At 40.1% G+C, this 20,597-nt stretch overlaps 2 protein-coding genes and 1 pseudogene across 2 annotated transcripts; 1 reads left to right on the top strand and 2 right to left on the bottom strand.

Moving 5' to 3' along the window:
• Nucleotides 1-1,452: 1,452 nt before the first annotated feature.
• Nucleotides 1,453-2,394, bottom strand: LOC101693666 (olfactory receptor 52H1-like). The gene has a single exon (XM_004779055.3). The coding sequence runs from the start codon at nucleotides 2,392-2,394 to the stop codon at nucleotides 1,453-1,455; it is 942 nt and encodes a 313-aa protein (XP_004779112.3).
• A 5,880-nt stretch (nucleotides 2,395-8,274) lies between these two features.
• Nucleotides 8,275-11,931, top strand: LOC101693383 (annotated as a pseudogene).
• A 4,228-nt stretch (nucleotides 11,932-16,159) lies between these two features.
• On the bottom strand, nucleotides 16,160-17,110 carry LOC101693113 (olfactory receptor 52H1-like). Its single transcript, XM_013049231.1, has one exon. It carries the CDS (start codon nucleotides 17,108-17,110, stop codon nucleotides 16,160-16,162), a length of 951 nt encoding a protein of 316 aa, XP_012904685.1.
• Nucleotides 17,111-20,597: the final 3,487 nt, after the last annotated feature.

Raw genomic sequence — 20,597 nt, 5'->3', positions numbered from 1 at the left:
ACCTTAATATTCCAAATACTTTGAACCTTATTGCAGTACAGTGCATACTCAACAAACAATTCCAAATCCATAGATAATTGTCAATAAATGAAAGATTTCTTGTATAAACTCTAGATCTTTCTTCAAATATGATATATAGTGTTGTCTCCAGTGAAATCTTTGTGCAATTGGATGTATCTTATCATCCATGCATTACTTTCCTATAGAGTTCCTCTGCTAATCCCCCCTGTGCTGCACTGATATGTCTGGTAATCAATTCTTTCTCCAGCTCAGGAAACACACCCATAGCTAAGGGCCCCACAGCCTCCATCCAGTGGAGTTAAATGTCTACTTTACTGTCCCAGTGAACTGGCTCGACATCTCCTGACACTATCTCTGCAGCTCCCTTCCTCAGTGTGTTTTGGAGGCTAGAAGCTACCTCCTCCACAAGCACCAGGGCTAACAATGCTGGCATTGAGAATTCTAAGCTATGCTCCTCCTCAGTGTGGCACTGCTGGCAGACCTCACTGCTCATAGAACTTAACTGAAGGATTTCATGTGTTGGGGCATTGAATGGAAACTTTAGACACACACCATGGAATAGTAATAAGTATTGAATAGTACCATAAATTTCCTCAATCCATCTATACATCCCCTTAATAATGAATTATTCATTGATATTTTCACTTTTTGTCTCTCTTCTTCTGTATTTCTGCTTTAACACATTTTTCCTCTCATTGGCTGCAAATGTCAGTTTGCAAATTTGCATTGTTTTGTCCATTTAAAGTATGTCAGCTAGGGATGCCTCAGTGGCTCAGTGGGTTAAAGCCTCTGCCTTTGGCTCAGGTCATGATCCTGGGGTCCTGGGATTGAGCCCTGCATTGGGCTCTCTGCTCAGCAGGGAGCCTGCTTCCCTCTTTCTCTCTGTCTGCCTCTCTGCCTACTTGTGATCTCTGCCTGTCAAATAAGTAAATAAAGCTTAAAAAAAAAAAGTATGTCAGCTTTCTGTTTTTACATCTTCTTCCTCATTATGTCTTATACAACTTCACATTCTACACATAACCAGGTCATCAGGAATTTTTTATACATAGAACCATTTTCTCATATAGATCATGCCATTTTCCTGGTATGCAAAAGGACCTGTAAAGTTTCTCATTTTAAATAGGATTAGCTTTTTTTTTTTAGGAACATCTGGGTAGCTCAGTTGGTTAAGTGCCTGTTTCTTGATTTTGGCTAATGCCTTGATTTCATATTCATGAAATTGAGCTCTTGCTCTGGCTCTACACTAAGCATGGAGCCTACTTAAGATTCTCTCTCTCTTCCTCCTGCTCCACACCCCCACGCTTGCACTCTCTGTCTCTCTCTCTAAAAACAAGCAAGTAAGTAAATAAATAGAAAGAGCCTTTCTCTCTGTCTTGCTACCTTAATATTCCCTATAAAGTGATGTTAGCTTTCCCACAGCACATTGGAACATTATTCTGTACACTTGGTAGAAAACAAAAGTATGAACCTATCTCTGATCTGCTTAGTCTTCACTCCATAGACAATGGGGTTGAGTGCAGGTGGGATAACAATGTAGAGGTTGGCAAACATGATGTGGAAGGTGCGGGAGACATTGTGTCCAAAGCGATGGGCAAGGATGGAGAAAAAGGCAGGTGTATAAAACATGAGGATGACACAGACATGGGAACCACAGGTGCCAAGGGCCTTCTGGCGGGCATCCCGGGAGGGGAGACGGAAGACCGCACAGAGGATGAGGATGTAGGAGACAGCAATGAGAACCACATCTGAGATGACCGTCATGATGGGAACACAAAAGCCATACCAGATGTTGATGGAGATGTCCGCACAGGCGAGCCGGGCAACACCTATGTGCTCACAGTATGTGTGTGGGATGATGTGTGTCCTGCAGAAAGGCAGGCGTATGAGTAGGAATACAACTGGCAAGATAATGCTGAAACTTCGAAAAGAGATGCCCACTGCAATCTTGATGATGGTCTTGGGGGTCAGAACAGTGTTGTATCTCAGAGGGGAGCAGATGGCCACGTAGCGATCAAATGCCATGGCCAGAAGTATAGCTGAGTCCAAGACAAAGCTGCAGTGCAGAAAGAATAATTGAGTGAGGCAACCAGGAAAACTTATTTTCTGGGGACCAAACCAGAAGACGATAAGAGTTTTGGGGACACATGTGGTAGACAATATTACATCTGTCATAGCCAGCATGGAAAGGAAAAAGAACATGGGTGCATGAAGACTCCGCTCCACAGCAATGAGGTAGAGAAGGATACTGTTGCCCACAATGGCCACGAGATAGATAAAACAGAAGGGGATGCTGATCCAGGCATGGTACTGCTCAAGGCCAGGGATGCCCAAAAGGGTGAAGTCTTCTGTGTGGTAGCTACTCAGGTTGTACATGGCCAGTGTGGTCTGAAGAATAGCTTCTGTATCTGAAAAATATATTTTTTTCTGTAATGAACCTGAATAAATTGCCAAGAAAAACCTCCCAGTACTAGTAAGGGCAATATTCATGTCTTGAAAAGTGATCCCCCATTTAAAAAGAGGATAGAAAGAAAGAGAGAGAGAGAGAAAGAAAAAAGAAAAAGAGAGAGAGAGAGACGGAGGGAGGGAGGGAGGTAAGGGGGGAGGGAGGAAGGAAGGAAAAAAAGAGAAAGAGAGGGAAAGGCAGGCAGGCAGGCTCCCCAGACATGACACTCCTGGTACTCATCACTCTGGAATCTTCAACTTGCATACTATTTTATTTCCATGTAATGACTGAGTGTTCTCTGGGTCAAAGTAACTATTTTCTACATAGACCTGAGTATAGAGAAAAACAGTCTAACCACATGCAGAGAAAGAAAGAAACTAAGAAAGTGAGGTACAACTGGAAAATGTTACAGTCCAGCAACATCATTTATAGTTATTATATGTCACAAGACACATACATTCAACTCCATTCTGGATATCCTTTTATGGATATCTCACAGCACTCAAGTTTAATTTTCAAAAATTAAAATTAAGACCCATCATATTTCTTCAGAAACCCAATGTTCCCTCTTTTGTCTAGTATTTCACAGACTATTTCCCAGTGGAATATCATCCACAAAATAAGCCAAAACAAAAACCTGAGTTGCATTTATACTTTTCTCTCTTTAAATCCCCATGTGCAATTGATTACACCGATCTAATCCTTTTGGAATAAAAATTTAAAATCTTCAACATAGCTAACAAAGTGTCCACAATCTGGTCTTGTTACCTCTTCAGTCTTCTTGTTACATTCCAGGAATGTTTGCCAGAAAACCAAGTCCTGCTTTTTCTAAAAATCTGTATGTTAAACATAATTTCCATAGAAGACATATAGTAAATTCCTCTACCACTTTATTTCCAGGGTTCCAACTATAATCTTTAGTTATTTCCTCAAGTTTTGACTGAAACATCTGCTGAGACTCACCCTTCTTCTCCGCAGATGAACAGAAATGAGGTCAGAGATACTGGAAAGCCATGTGATGAAGAGAAATGAGACCACCGCGACTCCTTACAGGTGAACTATCACACTGCAAGGTATTCAAAGAGGTACAAGAGGCCGTGATTGGCCACACCTTGATGCTGTACTTCTCTGAACAATGGCCATTGCAGATAAATAAAAGTCTAAACAGATCATGTGTGCCATTCTAAATACAGGTAAGCTAGCTCACACTCCCTAGTGTGAAGGTCTCCTGACTCTGAGACCCTGCACCTATTTTCTCCTTGACTTTAGAACAAGCATCCCTGTCCCTCTTCCTGTCTCCAAGCCGTGCTAGGTTCCACTTATCCATCAGGACTCAACAAAGCCCCCTTTCATTCAATTGAAATATCACCTCCCCTCAAACAGGTTTCCTGATCTATGTTAGAAAATTCCATTTCCCAATCGTATTTCCTCTTTTCTGAAATTCACCATACTTGCCACCCCCATTTACTGCTTATTTTCTCAGCTAGACCACAGGCTTTACAGAGGCAAAGAGCGTGTCAGTTTTGTTTTTCCTGCTTTTGTTCTTGCTGCTGTTGTTGTTTCAGTAATGCTTTCAATAACTGCCCAACAGTGGCAGTGAAAAAGTGCTCTGTGACTATATCTGGAACTGAATGTTGTTGCTGAGTCCAGACAAGAATATACACCTTTTCTCTAAAATACATTTAAAATCATGAGGTCTCTGTTACTCTGTTAAACAAAGGAAAATAAACCCATGCAAACTGGGAGCCAATAATATGCTAAACCAGAAAAGGGCTAAAGGCATTTCTACTTAACATAAAAAGATCATGGCTTTTAAAACTTTTTTTTTTTTTTTAAAGATCCTATCCATTTATTTGAGAGACCACAAGTAGGCAGAGAGGCAGGCAGAGAGAGAGAGGAGGAAGCAGGGTCCCCGGCTGAGCAGAGAGCATGATGTGGGGCTCGATCCCAGGACCCTGGGATCACGACCGGAGCCGAAGGCAGAGGTTTTAACCCACTGAGCCACCCAGGCGCCCCATGGCTTTTAAAACATCTGTATTAACATTGCTCAAGAGGTTTTACCCAGAGAAATAAGGCTGTTTACTTTTGCCCACCCCCTTTGTCTCTGTTGAGGTGAAAATTCTTCCAAAAAACTTTTTCTTAATTCCGAGACTGGGTTCTCTTAGTCACACCCACAGAACGGTGTACTTGTGTCCTATGGAAACACATATAATTTATTGTCTATGTTTGCCTATCTTTCACCTGTCTTGAGTATAAAGAAATTTTCATAGTCAGAGTTTCCTGTTTTATCCTAGTTTAATTTCTATAAACACTTAAGGATTGTTGAATAGAAAAATAATGTTTAAATCATTGCACCTAAGTTCCTGTGGGATATGAGACCTTAGTCCTTCTTCTGTCACATCTCCCCCTACGCCACCTCTATTTCCCCTTCTATTTACTCTACATTCCCTTAAAGTACAGCTTAATTAATAAGTGGCTAAAGTAATTAATGAGTGAGTGAAATAACACACACACACACACACACAGGGAAATCTTAGGCAAAGTGTACACAAAGTCACATTATTGCTACTTCTTAAGAATCTGCACTTTAGAGTCGAGATTCAGATTTGCATTCGATCAGTGCCTGTTTTTTCATTATACCAAACAAGCTATATGATCTGTCCAAAATGCCTTTCCTCGTAGAATTTTTGTGGGCATTACATAAGGAAAGTCCTCTGCTCAGGGTTAAGCTCTCAATAGATGCTGACTGTTATGTGATGTCATTATTATTACAAACCCTTGTAAATACACACGGATGCCAGAAACCCACACGGTAACGGGAAATTTCAAATCACACGAAAACAGAGTTTGGGTCTGCTCTTCCAGATCCAAACTCTCAGACTGCTGAGTCGTGTCCTGAAGAGAAGTTCCAGTAATGTTATTTCTTTTCATTTTCCCCATTTGTCCCTCCTCCTACCAACCCCTGAGACTGTTTAAAATCTGACCCCCAGGCCTGCAGACCCTCCTCTTTCATAAAGAAAAACTGGATTGAACCCACCCCTGTCTTTTCTTAGCATCTCCTTGCTATCCTTCTGGGTCCTCTGTATGTCCTTCTATTAGGTACCCCAGGACCCTGAGCTCTGCCTTTGGATTCCCCAACACTCACCAAACCTAGGTCCTTGGTGAGGACCAAAGATACACAAAAATGGCACCGTCAAGCAACCTGTCCTCTTATTTCTCTTCCTGGGCTTCAGACAGGACACTCAAAACATGTGGGCCCCTCAGAGACCATAGCCACAAACCCAATCAGTGGCTGTGGCCTGCACAGGAAACACTTCCCAGGGGTCTAGCTCCTGAGGCTCTGAGGTCCCAAGGCTGAGGTAGACTGAGTCCCTGAGGACTCTTGTCTTCTAGAACAGGCAGTATCCTGGGCAGGCAGAGTCCCCTGGGGCTTACGAAATGGCAGATGCCCTCTCCACCACTGCTGAAGCCATCAGCAGAGAAATGTGTGTGTGTGTGTGTGTGTGTGTGTGTGTGTGTGTGTGTGAGAGAGAGAGAGAGAGAGAGAGGAATTGCATGTCTTTGTAGGTAACTGCATTTATGTCATAAATATTCAATCATTTGTATAACTTTATGTAATAGTGATTTTAGCATGAAAACGCAAATAGACCTATGAAAGAGAGTACATCTTCTTCTGATTCAAGTCTAAAAGTGAATGCCTTTGCTATCGTGAATCAGTCCTATTGATCAAATACTTGAACCGTCATGTAAATCTCCTTACACACATGCCTGCCAGCCCCAGCAACACAGACTTTAAGATATGTTTAGAACACATTCCTTTTTTGTCACAACACTTCAGTCCCTTGTTATTTCTGCTATTGGACCTTCATTGATCTGAAGATCTCAGTTCTTTCCCACCAAGCCATACTCATCTTCCTAAAATAAAGATTGGATCATCATTTCTGCAGAGTTTATAAAGCCTTTTTTAAAAAAGATTTCATTAATTTATTTGACAGAGAGAGAGATCACAAGTAGGCAGAAAGGCAGACAGAGAGAGAGGAGGAAGCAGGCTCCCTGCTGAGCAGAGAGCCTGATGCGGGGGCTTGATCCCAGGACCCTGAGATCATGACCTGAGCCGAAGGCAGAGGCTTAACCCACTGAACCGTCTAGGCGCCCCTGAAAAAGCCTTTTGTATAAATAAATATACACATACAATATCGAGCAATTTCAAGCCCTTGACTTCCTCTGCAGGGTCACCTCATGCCTATTTTCCTCCAAACACCCTAAATTCCAGACTAATCTGTTTGGAGTTCCAAACACACATTATAATCTTCCAAGCATCATCCTTAGGCATATTGCAGTCCCTCTTTCTAGAATATCTTTCCTATCCTTTTCTATCTGACTCAGCTTAAAACCTAGCATCACTTATTTGGAAAATGACCCCTTATTCTTCCTTGAGTTTACCCCTGCCTTAGCCTTAATCACATTGTATTGCAATTATCTGTCTAGCTCTCTGTTTCTGCTTTAAGAAGGCAAGTTTCTCAATGACAAGGACCTTCTTTCTTTTTTTTTTTTAAGATTATTTATTTATTTATTTATTTGACAGAGAAAGATCACAGGTAGGCAGAAAGGCAGGCAGAGAGAGAGAGAAGCAGGCTCCCCACTGAGCAGAGAGATCAATGTGGAGCTCGATCCCAGAACCCCGAGATCATGACCTGAGCCAAAGGCAGCAACTTAACCCATGAGCCACCCAGGTGCCCCAAGGACCTTATTCCTAATGTTAGGCATTAGATTTCTATAGTTGCTCACAAAGTAGGCATTCAGAATTGTGTTCTCAATTACCAGTAGAAAAATCAATATTATTAGCATCTATTTGTATGATATTTATTATATAGCATTTTATAAGATTACTAGTATAATACCAATCAGAAAATAATTTTACATTGTATTTGGAAAAAGTCTGAAATGTATACCTGTATGTTTACAAATCTAATTACCCACCTCTTCACACATTGTTTATGGTCATTGTCTTCCTGAAGTTACAGCATAATATAGAAAAGAAAAGAAATAGTTCTCATTGCTGAATCTTAAGGAACAATTTATTAGTTTATAGTGATATCACAAACTCAGATTAAAGCAGAATATTTTTACAGAAGTGTATATTCCATGAAAACCTCTCTTTTTAAAAAAGATCTATGTAGGGCGCCTGGGTGGCTCAGTGGTTAAGCCGCTGCCTTCGGCTCAGGTCATGATCTCAGGGTCCTGGGATCGAGTCCCGCATCGGGCTCTCTGCTCAGCAGGGAGCCTGCTTCCTCCTCTCTCTCTCTCTGCCTGCCTCTCTGCCTACTTGTGATCTCTCTCTCTCTGTCAAATAAATAAATAAATAATCTTTAAAAAAAAAAAAAAAAGATCTATGTATTTATTTAAGAGGGATCAAAAGAGAGAAAGCATGAGCAGGGGAGGAGCAAAGGGAGAGGGAAAGAATTCTCAAGCATATTTCCCACCGAGCCTGGACCCTGATGCAAGGCTTGATCCCAGGACCCTGAGATCATGACCTGAGCCGAAATCAAGAGCTAGACCCTCAACTGACTTGGCACCCCAAACCTCTTTTTTTATTGTAACATTTCTACCCCATCCAATTTCCTTTTTCTGGAAAATGTATGTCCTGTGACAAGCATGATTAGTAGGGAGGAAAATAAAGAACTGTGGCATCTAATTGCTGCTCTTGATTTACTTTTGTCTTTGAGGAAGTGTCTGCCTTGTTTTATAGAAATGTTTCATTTATTCATATACTATGTTTTGGGAAATAGTTGCTATCCTGAGTAGCATCAATGGTGCAGATTTTGATTTGTATGCAGAGCCTAGGGCATTTTAACGCGGATAGCCAGGTGAATATAGGGGCCCTCAAGTGAGATGAGGAAACATCACAAAGATAAAGAATTCTGGTGATTAAAAATATAAACAAGTATTGTGGTTTCAAAATATGTTCACAAGTTTTATGATACTCCTATCTTCAGGGGATAGTGTGTAATTCCCCTCCAACTGAGTCTGGGTTGGGCTCAGTGATTCATCTCTAAAAAAACAGCATATAGTTGGATGCATGCTTCCTGATTGAGGATTCCTCTTTGCTGTCTCTCCTGAATCGCCCACTCTGGGCAAAGCCAGCCTTGATGCCACGAGGAAACTCAAACAGCCTGTGTGGGCAGGAACTGAAACCTCTTTGATAATGAATAGCACTACCTATAGTGATCATCTTGGAACTAACTCCTCCAGCTCCACCCAAGGTTTCAGATGTCTGCAACCCCAATAACTTGTGGACTACAACCAGTAAGAGACCCAAAGCAGAACCTTCTATGTAGGCCAGTCCTGAAGTCTTGACACTCAGAGACTCTGATAATCAATGTTTACTGTTAAGTTAACTCTGGAGGTAACTTGTTACACAGTGTAGAGAGCTGATAGGAAAAGGAACACAGATTATCCTATGTAGTCCTACATATGGATAAGGAACTGAAGGGTAGGGTAGGGTAACTGCAGTTCTTAGCCAGTTGGGCCACTTAAAGATAATCCACTATAATTCTACTTAAATCACCCCCTTTGAAACTAATCTCAACAGAGACACCCGCACATGTGAAATACAGTAGCAGCAGGCATGATATTTGTCAAAGGATTTCAAGATCACTTTTTTCACACAACAAACATTTATTAAGATAAGAATAATATGTCAGGCCCAGAAACTAGACTTTATGCTAGACCCTGGATATTCAGAAATAAATATCAGTATTCCACTAGAGGACATAACTTGCTAAGGTCAACAGGCTTATAAAATGAAATTTCAATACAGAATGAGAGTCACAGGAAACCCAAGGGTATCGGTGGAAACTGAGTGGAGGAATCACACCACAGCCTAGGGACCAGAAAAGATCTTGAGCAACAAAGTAACATACTAGGAGTCTCGGGGTTGAGAAAAGGTTAAAGAACAACAGACACTGGGCATAGAGTGTGCTTGAGATTCTCCTTCTCCCTCTGCCTCTGCCCCTACCCCTTCCCTGTCTCAAAATAATAATGAAATCTTCAATGATGGCAGGGTTGGAAATTTTATTTTTATTTTCTTTCAAGAGAATAGTAGTCATTATATGTTACCTTTTCAGTGATGAAACTCATTTAACACAAGGTAGAGGGTTTCACAAAATTGTCTGAGGTAAGATTTGAGAAAAGTCAACAGTATTATGTTTCCCAAAGGATAGAATTTTATTGTTTACTAATTTTATTCATTGCTTGCACACACATAAGATAAAACTTGAAAGAATTAAAAAACCAACAAAGAAAGAAATTATGAAATTCATTTTTAAAGGAATTTCAATAAGTGATTGGTAGCAGAATCCAATTATATCTATGATTTACATTTTCAACTTCCTCAAGTTACTTATTTCTGATTATGCTTCTTTAAAGTAAAGAAGTTAGTGGAAAAAAGTAATGAAGCTGGGATGTATAAATAAAGAAAACTCTGATACAGAGAAACATTGTTTTTGAATAATCTAGGTAAATTTCATACAGAGTCTCATCCTGAGTGAGGAGTGCTATAACCACCTCCACCCAATCTCAAGTAGCACTATCCCTACCTCTGATGATGGCTGTCCATAATTTACTAAAATCTTTCACTATCAAAACTTCAAAACAAAGGTATCTATCATCAGTGGATAATAAGTAATTAAACAGAAAATACCATATTGGCTCGACGGTTCTCTAACTTAGACCTTGATATGTGGGATTTCTATTTTATAGGTCTTGAAATCCTTTTCATGTTGGTATTTCTATATTCACTGTAGGTGATTAATAGGTGTTTAGTTGATAAAAAGATCAATAGTTGATTAGGTAAATATATGTACCAGATAACAGGATTCTTGTTTAACAATTTTAAAAAAATGTTTTGGGGCACCTGGGTGGCTACGTGGGTTAAAAGCCTCTGCCTTCGGCTGAGGTCATGATCCCAGGGTCCTGGGATCGAGCCCCGCATCGGGCTCCCTGCTCAGCAGGAAGCCTGCTTCCCTTCCTCTCTCTCTGCCTGCCTCTCTGCCTACTTGTGATCTCGGTACGTCAAATAAGTAAATAAAATATTTAAATAAATAAAATTTTTACAAAGTTTTTTGGTTTTTATATACTTTACAAAAATTTATAACTTTCTTCCCCATCTTAAAGTATTTAGTCAGAGAATACAATTTATTATTACAGGTTTTAAAATTTTGTATGACTATCATTTTAAAATTATGACCATTCTGTGAGAAAACAGTACCAGCCTCGGGATTTTCCTCAGGACCATCTTTGTGTAATCCTTTTTTTTTTTTTTTTTTTTTTAAGATTTTATCTATCTGAGAGACAGTAAGTGAGAGAGGGAGCACGAGTAGGGGAAGGGGCAGAGGAAGAGGGAGAAACAGGCTCCTTGTTCTGCAAAGAGCCAGATGTGGGTCTGGACCCCAGGACCCTGGGATTATGACTGGAGCCAACGTCAGACTCTTAACTGATTGAACCACCCAGCACCCCTGAAATTCTTTGATCTTGCTTTGAATGTTTGGAATCTTTCTCCTCACTATAAAATATTACAAACCTTTAGGTCCATTCTTACCACGTCTGAGTAGAAGGGAACTTCCTGAGATTTTACATAGCAGATGTCTGAGCCCTTTGATCTTGCTAGTTGTTTGTGACAGGCTAGCTCTCAAACTTTGTCTCTTCTTCTCCCTGTTGGTTTTTTGGGATCTAATGTTATCCACATCCACAGTATGTGGATGAGCATCTTCTGGTTTGATGACGTGGACATCTCTTTTCATGGGTTGTATAACCCAGCTCTTCTTTATGCTTTATGCCTTCATAGGGGAGTTAGGCATTCTCTTGGCCATGGCTTATGATCGTTAATGTGGCCATCTGTTACCCATTGAGATATACCCCCATTCTTTGCCATGGTGTCATTGGCAAGATAGGGGGTGTTGTAGTACTCAGGAATTTTGCAACTGTTTTCCCATTATCTTTCTAGTGAACCATCTGCCCTTTTGCCAGACAAACATCATTGCCCATACATTCTGTGAACACATGGGGCTGGCAAACCTGGCTTGTGCTGATATACCATCAACATTTGGTATGGAATCTCTGTACCATCACTCAGTGTTATGCTAGATGTGGTGACAATAGACATCGCCTATGGGCTCATTCACCAGGCAGTCCTCTGGCTGCCATTCCATGATACATGAAGGAAAGCCCTCAGCACATGGGGTTCGCATGTCTGTATCATCCTCATGTTCTATCTTCCAGGGATTTTCACTGTCATTGCTCAGTGCTTCAGCCAAAAAATCCCCAAGCAAGTCCACATTCTGTTAGCCAATCTCTATGTTCTTGTTCCCCTCATGTTGAACCCAGTTATCTATGGGGTAAAGATCAAACAGATTTGTGACCTAGTGGCCCTTGTGTTTTCTTTGAAAAGGAAATGTAGCCAAGGATAAATGACTCTTGTGGTTTTTTAGAGGTAAGTAGGAAGAGTCCTATTTAAAAAAAGGACAGATAAGTTGTCATTTTGGATAGACTCTACTTGTTAGGAAATTAGTGTTTTTTTATTCGCTAGAGATGACCCAAATTGTTTGTGTCCCTTATTTCAAAGGTAAATATGTTCTTGAAAACCCCTAGGCATAAAGCTACTATTTTAAATGTCTACAGGGTTCTTCGGTATTTAATAAGACATTTCCATTTCTACCAAACAAAAATAAGATTTATAGAACATGTCTCCATCTACTATTCAGACTTTTAGATATCTATGTGTCCTCCCCAACAGCTATATTGAATACAAATTAGAGTTCACCCCAAAATTGTATATAAATAAGGGAAATGTGGAGGTTCTCCCTTCTACCTTTATTTACAGAATACCACCTTCACAATCTTGTAACACAAATGGTAATATTTGATGATAGTAGATAGCCTGATCTGCACAAATGAAATGAGATTTACTGCTGTAAGTATATAATTTGGGAGAAAAAAAAAGACCATTAGATATTTGCAAACACAAACTGCTTGGATGCTATGTGTCCTGTGCTACCCTCCTAATCTGTGCTTGAGCAACCCTCTTTTCAGACTCCTTAACATCTATTTTACAGGCTTGTGGTACAAGGATCCAAAGAGAAGTTGGGTGCAAGAGCACTTAAGAAATTATAAAATGCTACACAAATGTGTCACTGTAATTAAGGTTATTATCTTCCCCAGCATGAGCTTTCACACTCCTTATAGTCAGAAAACAAAGCAAAAACCTGTCCTTTGTCTACAGTACAGTCTTATATTTTCCTTTCTTTTCCATCAAGATTAATCCAGCCCCAGGGAGGTGTCCTGTCACAGCTTTTTCTTATAAGGCGTGCCCAGCCCTCTTGCAATGTGGGATGATCAGGCACACTTCTGGGTGCTCAGTCTGCACGGCCCTTGTTCTAGGCAGTGTGGGCTGGGTCTGCACTTCCTTCACAAGCACCTACAGGAATTTTCAAGGAAATTCTACGTTGCTCCATAACCATAGAACTTTCTTTTCAGCTGTGTGCTCTGACTCCTGGCATGTTTAGGGTATACAGAAAATATATTTGTGTTTTCCCTAAGTTGGGTTTTCTGAATAACTTTTACCAAAATCTTGGCATCCTGGACTAAGAGCAAGCCTTGGGAAGTTAATTTACAATAATAGTGAAATAACTAAGGATAGCGAGAAATCTCCAGATTTACCTAATTCCAGGACAAACACATGGCTGGGTTTAGAGCTGAAGACAAGTGTCTCATCTTTTCCCTGGAGAGATTTATTTCTTATCAGACTCCAAAGAAACTTTCCCCAAAAGAAGTGGGAGTCAGATGGAGCAAAAATAGTCTCTCTGGCTTCTACAAGCAGAGAAAATACATTTATCTTCAGTGTTTGGTTTTGACCTCGCCTCGATTGTACAGGCCTAGTGGTAAGAATCAAGTATGGGCAACCACACGGTTTTCACTAGCTTTTTAAGGGAATAGTGATAATCTATTCCTGATCTAGAACAGTTTGTGTGTGCATTCAGGACAAAACTGATGACATGAGTATTTACAAGGCCACACATGCTTAACACAACATTCCAATATAAATGGTCTTCTACTTCCATAATACTCAACCCTGTAAGTCTCAGATGGCTGCCGTCCCTGTGCCTATCCTGGTCTCTCCTTCCCACTTTCTTGCTTATTGCCGCATAAATCCAAGTACCTAAAAGAGCCTATCTCAATCACAATAAAATAATGTGCTAACCACCCTCTCAACAATACTACCAAGCTTAGGAAGATGACGGGTCTTGGGCCAAAAAAAATGGCCAAATGGGCATAAACATCAGAGTTCAGAAGACAAAAGCCCAACCATGGGTGAAGTTCAAATGCAGTCCTAAAAGACTGAAGTCATGGCCCAGCCACATTCAGGCCTCTGAGCTAGGTCTCAACGGGACTGTAGTCAGTGATATGCTACTGAATGCTCAGCAACTGTCTTTTGGGGGTTTGGTTTGTACATTTGCTGATTCCTGAGGTGTAGATACTCCCACGATAACTGATTTCAAGTTGCTGATATGATGTTGAACTTCTTGCAAAATTCCTGAAAATTTAATACTTGGCTTTTGGTGTGAAGAGTCTTTCTTCATTCAGCACCCCACTAATTGCAGTCCTTCTTAGGCCTGATACACTGGGCTTAGAATGAACTTGAAAATTGCAGCTTTGGTTTAGTTCAGAAGAGATTCAAAAGAGTGAGGTCTCTGTGCTGGAGAAATCCTGCCTTTGTGGGAGCTAGGACAGTTAGTGAGTAGGAGCAAATACTTTGAAATCATACAGACTCATTAGCTTTACGCTCAACATATATTATTTATATGATACCAAACATACTATTTAATTTTTTAATTAAGGTAGGATTCACATAACATAAAAATTCACCATCTTAATTAACCATTTTACAGTGGTCAAGTCAATAGCTTTTAGTATATTTACAATGTTGTACAATCACCCCCATTATCTAATTCCAGAACATTTTCATTATCCCACATGGAAACCACATCCTCCCCAAGCAGTCACTTGTAACTTCCCTTTCCCCAGTTGTCTAGCCACTACTAATTGACTTTCTGTCTATGGATTTGACTATTCTGGACTTTTGACATAAATGGAATCCTACGATACATCAGCCTTCTGTGTTTGGCTTCTTTGACTTAGCATAGTGTTTTCAAGCTTCATCCATGTGATATTATGTATGAGAACTTCATACCTTCTTGCTGAAAAAGATCCCATTGTTTAGATTGAACATGTTTGTTTTATCCATTTATCAGTTGATATGCATTTGATATGAGTGGTTTCTAATTGAGGTTTATTATAAATAATGCCATTATAACATTTATTTACAAGTTTCGGTGCAAACATGTTTTCAGTTCTTTTTGGTATATACCTAGGAGGAGGACTGGGTCATTTGACAATGCTGCTATAGTTAACCTTTTGAGGAACTGCCAATCTGTATTCTACAGAGGCTGCAACATTTTACAGTCCTATCAGCAAAGCATCAGGGTTCAATATCTTTATATCTCCACCAACACTTATTATTTCCCCCTTGTTTTTTTTTTTTAATTACATTAATCCTGGTGGGTGTGAACTAGAACAATAAAAGGGGATTGAAAAAATATTTCCTTTCACTCCTTTTCCTACCCAAGTGCAAGCTAAGCTTCAAATTCCAGAGGAAATGGCATGTGTGAAAGTCCAGAAGGAAAGGGAATGTAGTTTGAAAAAGCATAAGACATACAAGGTGATTGTAGCATAAAGGGCATGTGAGCCAAAGTGAGAGCAAGGGTGAGAGGTGGGTCAGTGGACACCAAGCAACAACTGGTTAGCACCAACCACGCTGTAAAAGGCATTGAAGATATGTTGGGGCACTTGAGTTTTCTTCCAAGCAAAATGGGTAACTTGAAGGATTTTTAAGTAAAGGATTGACCTCATTAATTGGGATGTAGTAAGACCACCCTGGTTTCTGAGTAAGAAAAAAAAAATGGATGCAAGAGAGAAAAACTTGGAGTGAGAAAATTCCAAATGAGGCTGCTGAACAGACCAAGGACACAGAAAGAGACAGAGAGAGGTGATCATATTTTAATATGGCACATGAATGAGTTTAAAGGACATTCAGAGGACGTAATTGAATAAATGAATTTTAGTTTATGTCAATTGTGGAGTTTCAGTGGGATAACCAGGAGGCATTGCCAAATACAGAGCTGGCTATGTGGGACAGAGAAAGAATTGGGAGTAGAGCTTTAGATGTGAAATTTTCAGCATGAAGATGGTTATTCATTTTGTGAGTTTAATGGGTGCTAAACAAGCCTATGAATAAAGTACTATTTTTTCTTTTCTTTCTTTTTAAAATTTAAGGAGGACATTGAAACAGGATAAAAAGACCAAAGGAAGAGTAAATATTTTTGCATTTAAGTTTTTGATTGTAGAAAATTAAGATTCTTCCCTCTGATGTCTGTCATTTTTTAGGGATTGGAAAAATTCTTACCTCTCTTCCTGTAATCCTACCATTGATTTTCTCCAACAGAATTATAGTCTTGAGGTTCATAGGAATTGAGTCCATTATTGGAGGACTTCCTGCCACTGATTTACATAACAAATGCTATTAAACAATATGATTACTTAATTTCCCACAATTTTTCTTTCCATATTCTCAGCCAAGGGTCACTGCATCCCTTTAGAAAAGAAAAGAAAAGTGACCTTGTCCCTGATCTGCTTGGTTTTTACACCATAAATGATGGGATTGAGTGCAGGAGGGATGGCCACATAGAGGTTGGCAAACATGATATGAAAGGTGAGAGAGATATTGTGACCGAAGCGATGAGTGAGGGCAGAGAATATGGCTGGTGTGTAGAATATGAGAATGACACTGACATGGGAACCACAGGTGCTGAGGGCTTTCTCTCGGGCATCTCTGGATGGAAGGTGGAAAACAGCATGAAGGATGAGAGAGTAGGAAATAACAATGAGGATCAGGTCTGAGATAACAGTCATTACAGGCACAGCAAAACCATACCAAATGTTGATGGAGATGTCAGCACAGGCCAGCCGGGCCACCCCTATATGTTCACAGTATGTGTGAGGGATGATACATGACTTGCAGAAGGGCAAACGCTTCACCAGGAAAACAACAGGCAGAACGACACTGAAGCTCCGAACAACAATGCCCACCATGATTTTGACAATTGTCCTAGGTGTCAAAACGCTTGTGTATCTCAAAGGAGAACAAATGGCCATGTAACGATCAAATGCCATACCCAACAAAATGGCTGAGTCCAGAAAAAAACTGAAGTGAAGAAAGAACATTTGGGTAAGGCAGCCAGGAAAAGTAATTTTCTGAGCTTTCAACCAGAATATGCTGAGGGTTTTGGGCACAGAAGTGGTACATAATATGAGGTCTGCAGAAGCCAACATGGAGAGAAAGAAGAACATGGGCTCATGGAGGCTGTGGTCCATCGTGATGAGGTAAAGAAGGATACCATTGCCTGCAAGGGCCACCAGGTAGATAACGAAGAAAGGAATCCCAATCCAGATGTGGAACGGCTCCAGCCCTGGGATCCCCATGAGCACGAAGGAGCCTGGACTGAAACTTGTTAAATTCAGTGTAGCCATCATGGTAATTGTAATTCCTTGAGGACAAAAATATTGTATTTTATTTCTGGAACTGATTGGCCATGAATTCCCTGTAAGACTTTTCCAGAGCTAAGATCCCTTCATTCTCTTTGCATGACAAACACTGTGGCAAACACAACCTACCTTTTGTCACAATTTTTATAGCACTTAACACAGGCTGCCAAGAGACATTATTTAAACCAATAATTCCCTGTCTATAGACATTACAATAACACAGTATTGTTACTATACTGGGACCATGTCCCACCAGATCTATGACCTGGGATTATTAATGGGCCAGTGTTGTCAGCTGAAGTTCCAAGATTATCTTGTCCTCACCAAGTAATTCAGTCTGAATTTCCCAAAGATGGAAGTACTGAATATCCTACCAGGCACGAGTCTCAATAATATCTTCACTGAGGTATCCATTCGAAGAAATAAAAGGGACCAGATGCGAATTAGTAAATCTGCATTCTTCATTGCCAATAAATCATTAGGACTCTGGCAAGCCAATCTACTATTGCCTATTTGTTCCACTTCTTTAATATCTGGAAGAAAATCTCCTTCTAAATATTCTTCTTCTGTCAACTCATCGACAATTCTCCAAAACCTATTATTTCTTCCACCGGCCAGTTTCCTGACGAGCTACCCTCACTTTGTCATCACATCTTTCTCCCACCACTGGAGCATGGCGTTCAGAGCGTTGACAGAGGCTCCTCCTCCTTTAGTCCCTATATCTCATCTGCCAGCTCTTCTGATCCTCTTTGAAAGCCTGTCTGATCTGCCTACTGTGTTTTTCTATTTCCTTACCTTTTCAAGTCATTAGTCATTAACTGGAGCCATACAATAAGAATCCCAGTTCTTCCAATATCTTGGGAGTTTTTTTCTTTATTTCATGCTGCCAGATTGCTCTCTTAAAAATATGAAATTATTAGAACATTCACAAACTTGCTTAAAAGCTTGTCATTGGGGGTGCCTGGGTGGCTCAGTGGGTTAAGCCTCTGCCTTTGGCTCAGGTCATGATCTCAGGGTCCTGGGATCAAGGCCCACATCGGGCTCTCTGTTCAGTGGAAAGTCTGCTTCTCCCTCTCTCTGCCTGCCTCTCTGCCTACTTGTGATCTCTCTCTCTCTGTTTCAAATAAATAAATAAAATCTTAAAAAAAAAAAAAAAAAAGCTTATCATTGGGATGCCTGGATGGTTTAGTCAGTTAAGCATCTGCCTTTTGCTCGGGTCATGGTCCCAGGTCTGGGATTGAGTCGCACCTGGGCCTCCTTACTGGGCAAGGACCCTGCTTCTCCCTATGACTGCAGCCCCCCCTGCTGGTGCTCACTTGCTCACACACGCGTGTGCACTCCTCTCCCTCTCTCTCTCTCTCTCTCTCTCTCTCTCTGACAAATAAATAAATAAAATCTTTAAAATATTTTAAAAAAAAATAAAAGCTTGTCATTGCCCCCATTATGCCTACAGAATATATTTTATCTTCTGCTTGGCAAGTCAGTAGTTTTCTTATATATTTTAGTTCTACCTATGTGAATGTGTCTCACATTTCCCCCATAATGGATGTCTATGTAGACCTCCATAGATTTCTCCTCATTCCTACAACTCATTTCTTAGATTGATGCCTTTTCCATCAGTGTAATCTTGTTTTCTCTCAACATGTGTAAATTCTATTCATTGCTCTTGATCCTTACCAACACTGATGTCTCCAGCACACCTTCTGAACCAAGCAGTCCATTCCCTTGCTTGTAAAACCACTTTAATAATTTTACCAAACTACCAGGTGACTGCATTTTTACATTATTTTCATGCCTGTTCTCTTGGATTCTCTTTTATAGATATATGAGCATCCTCTGTTAATGATTGGGAACTCCTCTTGAGGACAAATTTTCTGTCCTCATGGATCTCTTCTAGAATAAAAGAAGGCAAGATTTCACATAGAATAACTGTTCAATCTCAGGAGTAAGACTGATATTTCAAGCTTGTCATTCTTTACTTATTTTTTCATTGTGTCCTGTTTGGGCCAGAAAATATTGAATATATAGCTTGAATACACATAAACACATACACCACACACACATTTTCTTGGCTTATTGTCTCATCCTCCATCCTCAAAGACAATAAAAGGGGGTTGAGTCTTTCTTAAGTCTCCTTATTCTAACCTCTACAATCACATATCTCTCTCTGACTCTGAACTTTTCTATCTGCCTCTTCTGCTTTTAAAGACTACTGCAATTCTATCAGACTCGCCCAGATAATCCAATGTAGTATTTTATAGTCAAGCGATTAGCAGTCATAAATATATTTTGACATATAAATAACTTATGTGCAGGTTCCAGGAGTTAGGATATGCATATCTTTGAGGGGTCATTCATTATTTTAGCTATTATAATCTTTCCCTGGATTTTTCCCAGGATCTTCTCCAGTCTGCCTCCCCAAAACAACTACCAACATTACCATGCTCAGATTATACTCACAGGCACCTTATTCTGATGTTAGGAAACCAATAAAGGACTCGAAGAGGATAATTCCAAGATAAGAACAGAGAGATACAGGAGGTAACACAACACAGGTGGGGAGAACATATAAAGAGAAAGGTACCCAGACAAGAAGTGAAGCATAGGAACAAAGAAATTTAATTCCAGCCAAGAAAGACAGACACACCTGGACAGCATAACCTTTTATTTCTCACTGCTTTTCTCAGGGGATGGGAAGACTGAGAAGTGAGGTGTCTAAATTCTAGAGGGACTCCAGGGAGTCTAGTCACCAGTCAATACTATTAGTATTAGTATATAAATGTTTGCATTAATGTTTTCCTGGTCTAGAAACATAGTATGATTCAGCATTTGGGACAGAGAGGAGGAACCAGGAAGTGCTGGAATACTTCAGCCTGCATAAAGTAGTCATTTACAGAAAATTCAAGAAATAATTTTTTTGAAAGAAAAAACCAATTTGAATTAGCTAGGCTCCAGGTTCTGACTCTGAAGAATGGTGTGATAATAACCCTTTAAACTCAGATCCCAGATGTTTTTGTGTTTGGAGAAAAACAATCAATTGATTAGGGATGTGGGCGAGTTCCAGATATGGTTGTAGGACAGATACAAGTATCACTGGTTTCACCAAATGGGGCTTTCAGGTCTCTCCTTGTAACTGCTTTGAGGTACTTTGAAGAAACTCTAGACTCCTGAGCAAGATGAGTTAATCTTTCACCTAAAAATTCCTTTAGGTCTTTGCATATTATCGAATGTTTAACCTACTGCTCGTGATTATCATTAACAACCAGATGCTTATGGCAGAAACTTTGAAGCTATTCTTGAAACCACTTATTCTCTCACTTCTCTTATTTTCATTTTATTGATTCTGTTAATGTATTGCCAAAAACAAAACAAAACAAAACAAAAAACAACAACCTACCACAGGTCTTAGTGTCTTACAGGGACATTTCACACTTGAATTGTCTTGGCAGTGTAACAGATCTGCTTACTAAGGAAG

This window comes from Mustela putorius, unplaced genomic scaffold (genome assembly GCF_011764305.1).
Source record: "Mustela putorius furo isolate JIRA1106 unplaced genomic scaffold, ASM1176430v1.1 tig00003987_pilon_pilon_pilon, whole genome shotgun sequence".
Classification (NCBI taxonomy): domain Eukaryota; kingdom Metazoa; phylum Chordata; class Mammalia; order Carnivora; family Mustelidae; genus Mustela; species Mustela putorius.
The sequence above is the reverse complement of the archived record's forward strand: the minus strand, read 5'-3'. Positions and strand labels throughout refer to the sequence as shown.

Bases quoted from the DNA above. Each gene is read 5' to 3' on its own strand.
- LOC101693666 (XM_004779055.3), bottom strand. From the start codon at position 2,394: ATGTACAACCTGAGTAGCTACCACACAGAAGACTTCACCCTTTTGGGC.
- LOC101693113 (XM_013049231.1), bottom strand. From the start codon at position 17,110: ATGATGGCTACACTGAATTTAACAAGTTTCAGTCCAGGCTCCTTCGTG.